Genomic DNA, 7,593 nt, shown 5'->3' on the forward strand with positions numbered 1-7,593 from the left:
TGCAGGAGGCAGAAACGGGATTCAAAGTGGATTCATTCTCTAGTGTGATGAGGTCCTTGGCCATTGAAGACTGCAGCCAGCAAGGGAGGGGGAAGAGAGGGGCTTTCTAATCCCTTCTCCTACACAATTATGTAGTTAAGTCCCATTGATTCTTGTGCTGCTGAGCTTACCCTGGCCTAAACCCTCTATAGCTCAGCTGAGCCATGGAGAGAGTCAAGAGTGGAGAGAGTTTTGCAGATCAATCCCACCCACCCCCTCCTTCTCCCCTCACTCCAATCCCTCCTCATGACTTTGAAAGCAATTCGCTCTGGGAGCTTCCTGAATTTCATCCGTAGTAGAAGCAAAAGCAATGAATGTCTAGCAGCAGAGGGGGGGGGGGAGGAAAAGGAGAGTTGGGATGGGAGATTTACACCTACGCCATTAAGGTTCCTGCATCTCTTTCCTGGATGTGGGTAGTTGGTAGGGACAGAAAAGAGGGAGGGGGGGTTGGGAGGGAGGGAGAGAGAGAGAGAGAGAGAGAGAGAGAGAGAGAGAGAAAGAAAGAGATGTGGACTCACTGTGAATCAAGCTGCGCCCATGGATCATGTCTGTTCCTTACACCAGGGGCTCCGCTCTCCACTAATTCCATTTAGAGACGGGAGGGCTTCTTCCAGCGGCGGGCGGAGGGCGGGAGCAGGGCAGCCCGGCAGCCCACGCGCGCCTCAAGTCCACGCCGACTGGGCCCCCGCGGGATCCGCGTCCCCGGGCAGCTCTGGCTCTCCCCCTCAGCCCCCCATCGCCAGAGCCCCGGGCTCCAGCCAACAGCATCGGGTCCTACCAGCCGCCGCCACCGCGGAGGAGGAGGAGGAGGAGGAGAGTCTGCATAACTCGCCCAGGAGCGGCGAGGAAAGACAGAGAGGCGAGAAGAGGCAGAGGCAGAGGATCGAGAGAGGTGGCGGCAGTCCCCCGCCGCCGGCCAGAGCCACCCCTTGGGCTCCGGGAGGGAGGGAAGGAGGGCAACTTTGGCTCCTAATCGCCGGTTTCGTAGCCCACCACCAAGAGCCCCAAAGCTTCCCGGGAGAGAGGCGAGGCCACGCGTTCCCGGCCTTGAGGGTCTCCGCGATGCATCCAAAGGCGGGCCACGGGGTCCCTCATCAGTTCTTCCAAAAGAGGGAGCGCAGAGCAAGGCCTGGCGTCACCCAACCGGGGGCCGCGTCTTCCTCGCCGCGGCCATGCAGTCCGTCTTCTCCTTAGGGGCGGAATCCCTTCACCCCGGCCAAATCCATCTCACCCTCTTTGGGGCAGCAGGTCGAGGCGGAGGGAGGAGAGCAGCGCCTGGGACGAGGAGGTGATAGAAACAGGAGAGTCCTGCCTGGAGGGAGGTCTCCTCGTCGCCCAAGCAGGCTAGAGAAGGGCCCCTCCTCCCGCCCCCTTTTTCTCCAGGGTCCAAACTATCCCTCCTTCTCCAATCCTAGGACCTCCATTCGCAACAGAAGAGAAGGGCAGCTGGAGGCAGAGGAAGAAACAAAAGTTTAGGGAGGAATCCAGAGAAATGGGTCCTCTGCTTCCTTCCAAGTCAAAGCTCCATCCTTGAAGGCAGGCGCCGGGAGAGAGGAGGAGGAAAGAGAGGAGGAGGAAGAAGGGAGGGGAGAGGGAGGGGGCGTGGGGTCTGACACCAAACTCGGAGGCTCAGCAAACAAGGAGAGGGGAGGGGGGAAGAGGGCGCTCCTCTAGCTCCGTCCTTTCGGAGCGCCTGCTTTGCGGGAGCCGCTGCCAAGGGCAAAGTCCGCAGTCCCGGCTCTTTCCTTCTTTCCTTCCCGCGCCGGGGTTTTCCCAGCCAGCCAGTCCTCCTCCTCCTCCTTTTCCTTTCCTTCTGGTCCACTCAGGAAGAAACAGCAGGGGGGGGGGCTGCGTGGAGAGGGGAAAGAGGCAAGTGGAGAAACGGCTTCGGGACAAAACGAGGGTTTCTCCACGCTCCCTGCCTCCTCCAACACCTGCTGCTTCTCGAAGCTGATGCAGAGCGGCGAGGGGAGGGGCAGGCTGGGACGCTGCGGAGGGAAAAAGCGCGGGAGGATTCCGGAGATGAGGAGGGCTGCTTCTCTCTCTCTCTCTCTCTCTCTTTCTCTCTCTCTCTCTGCTAATCCAGCCGCATCACAATGTGTGGGAGGGGGCTCGCCTCAACGCCGTGGGAGGGTCCCCTTGCGCCCCTTTTTGGTTCTCTCTTCTAAGAGAGGGAGGCAACTCCGCTGTGCAGGCACCGACCTCAAACGCTTTCCCCTCAGAGTAAACAGACCTCCGCCAAAGATGCAGGTGAAACGTCAGAAGAGAATGCTTCTAGAACATAGCCATACAGCCCGAAAAACCTACAACAACCCAGTGATTCTGGCCATGAAAGCCTTCCACAACACATTAGACAGCTACTCATCGGAATAAGTTTGTAAGGGCCTTGGGGGTGATGCCAGGCAGGCGCCCAGCAGACTTGTAGGCAGGGTCAGAAGTGGTTTCCCTCCCGTGTCGGCTGCCTTCCTTCCCCGCGTGGGCTCCTTGCGCTCGACCTTGGGCAGGGAGCCAGGCCAGCTGGAGGGCCAGAGGAGGGGCTCCGAGGAAGGAGCGCGGTCGCGACCTCAGGCAGCGGGAAGCGGGGGCGTCTTGGCGCCAAGAAAGAGGCCAGAGGCTCAGGCGCCCGTGCCCCGCTTCGCCCGCCCTGGAGGGACTCCCTAGCCTACCAGGGCGGGAAAAAGGGACAGGCAGGCAGAGCGCTGCCTCAAGCCACTGGCTCTGAGAATCCTTCGTGTTCTGAGCCCCTCAAGCGGAACACTCTAGTCTAAGGCATCTGTTGGGAAGTTTGCCTGTATGAATGGCAGCTCACAAAGGGTTCCCGCGCTTGTTTCGGTCCCGTCAGATCCGAGGCAGAGTTGCCCACAACCGAAATGGGATTCCGCTTCAGTTGAGGCGCGAGTCGAGTCGGCAGCTGCAGAGAGAACCCACGAAGCCAAAACCGGTTTTCACCCATGTTTGCCTCCATCATGTAAACATGGAGTCACGGGTTTGCCAGTCACAGATATTGTAATGTGTTGTCGAAGGCTTTCATGGCCGGACTGAAGATCGACAGGTCGAAGGTTCGAATCCAGGGAGAGCGCGGATGAGCTCTCTCTGTCAGCTCCAGTTCCCCATGCGGGGACATCAGAGAAGCCTGCCACAAGGATGGTAAAACATCCGGGCGTCCCCTGAGTAACGTCCTTGCAGACGGCCAATTCTCTCACACCAGAAAAAACTTGCAATTTCTCAAGTCGCTCCTGACACTATCGCCATGTTGCAGAAGCATTCTCTCCTGACGTTTCACCTAAATTCACAGAGGTGGTGAGTTCTGTTGGAAACTAGGCAAGTGGGATTTATATATCTGGAATGTCCACGGTGGAAGAACGAACTCTTGTCTGCTTGAGGCAGGTGTGAATGCTACAATTGACCACCTTGATTAGAATGGAATAGCCTTGCAGCTTCAAAGCCTGGTTGGTTGCTGCCTGTGGGAATCCTTTGTTGGGAAGTGTTAACTGGCTCTGATTGGTGTCTGGAATTACCCTGCTTTTTGAGAGTTGTTCTTTTTCTTTACTGTCCTGATTTAGAGGGTTTTTTAAAATACTGGTAGCCAGATTTTGTTCATTTTCATGGTTTTCTCCTTTCTGTTGAAATTCTAAAATCAGGACGCTAAATAAAGAGCAGGGGTATTTCAAACAGGAAACAATCAGGGCCAGCGAACACCTCCCAACAAAGAATTCCCACAGGCATCAAGCAGCCAGACTTTGAAGCTGCCTCAAGCAGGGACACCCTGGGCATTCCACAGATAGCTAAACCTCACCTGCCCAGTTTCCAACAGACCCCCTCAACCTCTAAGGATGCCTGCCATAGATGTGGGCAAAACATCAGGAGAGAATGCTTCTTGAACACGGCCAGAAAACTCAAAGCAACACAGATATTTCACCTCACATGCAATACCAAGAACCAGGCCTGTAGCCAAGATTTTGAATTGGGGGGGGGGGGGCTGAGTCTGCGTGAAAGAGGGTCTACCCTAGCAAACCTTTTGTATCGTTACCCCAATACCCCCATGTATATGAGATATATTGAGCCCCCCCCCCCCCCCCGGCTACATGCCTGCCAAGAACATTTGTGAACTCATCCCAACAAGTGGGATCCCTTTTCTTTCCATTTTTATTTCTCTCTTTCAATATTCAATTTTTTTTAAAAAAATGGCTTGAATTGAATAAGTCTTTTGCTAGATATCACCCACTCTTGCTTTCGGGGCCAACCTTGTGAATCTGGACCTTGGTATCAACCAAATGAGGGAAGCCGGACTCTTCATCATCTTTAGACATATAGGGGAAGCTGTGAATAACCGCCAAGACCCATCTTTTTTAAAAAACCACCCTTTCTTTCTGCTTTCTGTTCTTTCCCTTCTTCCTCCCCCACCCTCTGAGCAACAGAGGAATCTCCTGTTTGTAGCAAAGGCTGAGGAGAGGAAGAGAGCCTGAGCCAGCCGACTTTGACAACATTCCCTGCAGGGCAATGCAGGCAACCTTATGGCTAAGTTTCAAGTTATGGTTTGCTTACAAAAGATTACAATAAGAAAAAAAGTGGGGGGAGGAAACCGCTGAATAGGCTGTTCTGGGCATAAATGTGCTGTGTCGCCTTTTCTCTAAGCAACCATCTCTCCTTCCTCTTGCCAGATGTAGGCTATATGTTGGACAAAGAAAAGATGTCTGGATCGGGGACATAATTTCACAGTGCTTTCCAGGTGGATGTTGTGCCCTGCAGGATTTAAAAGATTTAAAAGGGGGCTGTACGGGAAAGACAAGAACAGTTCGAATTCATACTTGGCAATCTAGGATGAACAGTTGCTGTCAAGTCAGCTTTGATTTGTGGTGACCCAATGAAGGAGAGGTTTCCAAGACACCTCAGGTCTTGCAAACCAAATGTAGTGGCTTCCTTGATACAATCTATCCAGGTTTAATGTGCAACATCTGCTGGATAATGGAGGAAGGCAGGGAGTTTCAGGAAAAAAAATCTATTTCAGTTTTATTTACTATTCTGAAGCCTTTGACTGTGTGTATCATAATAAACTGTGGCAAGTTCTTGGTGGTATGGGGATACCAAACCACCTTGTCTGTCTCCTGAGGAATCTGTATAACAACCAAGTAGCAACAGTAAGAACAGACCACAGAAAAACAGACTGGTTCAAGATTGGGAAGGAGTACGGCACGGCTGTATACTCTCACCCTACCTATTCAACTTGTATGCAAAACACATGCTTGAGTTAAAATTGCTGAAGTTAAAATTGCTGTATGAAATATTAACAACCTAGATATGCAGATGATATCACTTTAATGGCTAAAAGCGAGGGGGAGTTGAGGAGCCTGATAACTAAGGTGAAAGAAGAAAGTGCAAAAGCTGGGTTACAGTTAAACATAAAAAACCCCAAGATTATGGCAACCAGACTGATTGATAACTGGCAAATAGAGGGGAAAAACACAGAGGCAGAGACAGACTTTGTATTTCTAGGCATGAAGATTACTGCAGATGCAGACTGCAGCCAGGAAATCAGAAGACGGTTACTTCTTAGGATGAAAGCAATGATCAATCTCGATAAAATAGTGAAAACTAGAGACATCACACTGGCAACAAAGATCTGCATAGTTAAAGCAATGGTATTCCCCGTAGTAACTTATGGAGGTGAGAGCTGGACCATAAGGAAGGCTGAGCGAAGGAATATTGACGCTTTTGAACTGTGGTGTTGGAGGAAAATTCTGAGAGTGCCTTGGACTGCGAGAAGATTCAACCAGTCCATCCTCCAGGAAATAAAGCCCGACTGCTCATTGGAGGGAAGGATATTAGAGGCAAAGATGAAGTACTTTGGCCACATAATGAGAAGACAGGAAAGCTTGGAGACTATAATGATGCTGGGGAAAATTGAAAGAGAAAGAAAAGGGGGCTGACCAAGGGCAAGATGGATGTATCTTATCCTTGAAGTGACTGGCTTGACCTTGAAGGAGCTGGAGGTGACTGACAGGGAGCTCTGATGTGGGCTGGTCCATGAGGTCACGAAGAGTTGGAAGAGACTGAATGAATAACAAAACAACAAATGTGCTCTTCCTCTTTTGCCACTGCCTTTCACTTTACTAGCCATCTTGTATTTTTCAAGGAGAGTAAGGTTGCTTACCTGTAATCATGTTTCTTCTAGTGGTAACTGTGAAATTCACACCTGTGGTATTTCCCTGCGTCCACGCAGCTGACTCGGATCTTTCTTGAAAGCTTTTCCTAATTAGGGACTCCAGCCCCGCCCATCTACTCCTAATAAAGCCAGGCAGCGGGGCTTGGAGCCTTAATTCCGTACCGCGAAAGACAGTCGGAGATAAAAGGCATGACAGAATGTGGGGAGGATGGGCGGGTTGTGTGAATTTCACAGTTACCACTAGAAGAAACATGATTACAGGTAAGCAACCTTACTTTCTTCTGCGTGGTACTGTGAAATCCACACCTGTGGTAGACTAGCGAGCAGTCCCATGGATGGTGGGTGTCATGCTAGAGCAGAAAAAAGTACTGCTCTCCCAAAAGCCGTCTCCTTCTTGGCAGCTAAATCCAATTTATAATGGGAGACAAAAGTATGCGGTGTTGACCATATGGCCACCCGACAGATATCATGCAGAGGCACACTGTGCAAAAAAAAACCATGGAGGCTGCCAATGCTCTAGTGGAATGAGCATGGATCTGAACAGGTAAGTCCAGTCCTGCCATTTCACAAGCTAGCCGGATAGCTGCAACTATCCAGGCCGCCACCTCTGGGTAGAAACAGGAAGGCCCACAGTATCCCTACGGTACTTAACAAAAAGTCGTAGTGACTTCCGTAATGGAGCTGTGCGGTGGACATAAAAAGCAAGAGCCCTCCGCACATCAAGAAGGTGCAAAGACTGCTCCAGGGGAGTAGAAGGATTTGGAAATAAAGTTGGAAGGACAATGTCCTGAGACATATGAAACTATGATGCTGCCTTAGGTAAGAAGGAAATGTCTGTGCCCAGCATGACATCCTTATGAAATTTCAGGTAAGGACTATCGACTCAAGAGCCATAAGCTCGCTAGCGCGACAAGCAAAAGTAATAGGCACTAAAAATGCCATTTTCCATGATAGATGGAACACGTCAGAAGTGGCCATTGGCTCAAATGGTGGTTTCGTAAGGGCGAAAAGAACAACCTCCAACCTCCAAGAGGGGGGACAGGCCTACTTGGGGCCAGAAATTTCTAAAGCCTTGCAGAAATCTCTTTACAAGAGGATCGGATAAAGGAGAGGGAAGAGAATGCTCGCTTCTAAACGAATCTATATTTGCCAGATTGACCTTCAAGAATAATAATGAGAGTCCTGAATCTGACAGAGAGATCAAAAAACCCAGGAGGAGGGAAGTGGAAGCAGACAGAGGCTGAACCCCTTGCTTTTGTGAAAAAATGCAAAAATGACACCACTTACAAATGTAACAATGTTTAGTGGCAGGTCTCAGGGCAAGGTCCAAAATGCCCTTTACTGGTTGAGAGAGGGCTGAGGCTGGAGCTGCCACGCCGTCAACCGGAACT

General features: G+C 51.1%; 1 protein-coding gene across 4 annotated transcripts in view; it reads right to left on the reverse strand.

Annotated features, from left to right (window-relative positions):
• The window catches only part of NETO1 (neuropilin and tolloid like 1), a 125,690-nt gene extending 123,574 nt beyond the window's left edge, over nucleotides 1-2,116 (reverse strand). Inside the window, exon 1 of one of the 4 annotated variants that reach the window (XR_009631427.2) lies at nucleotides 558-2,113. Coding sequence is in view for 3 of the 4 variants with exons in the window: in XM_060774987.2 (XP_060630970.1) it covers nucleotides 558-585 (28 nt within the window). In the remaining variant the exon portion in view is untranslated. Of the gene's footprint in view, nucleotides 1-557 lie in introns of all 4 variants that reach the window. The other 3 variants (XM_060774987.2, XM_060774988.2, XM_060774989.2) reach the window with 3 other exon arrangements.
• Nucleotides 2,117-7,593: the final 5,477 nt, after the last annotated feature.

Source organism: Anolis sagrei, chromosome 4 (assembly GCF_037176765.1).
Source record: "Anolis sagrei isolate rAnoSag1 chromosome 4, rAnoSag1.mat, whole genome shotgun sequence".
In the NCBI taxonomy this organism is placed as follows: domain Eukaryota; kingdom Metazoa; phylum Chordata; class Lepidosauria; order Squamata; family Dactyloidae; genus Anolis; species Anolis sagrei.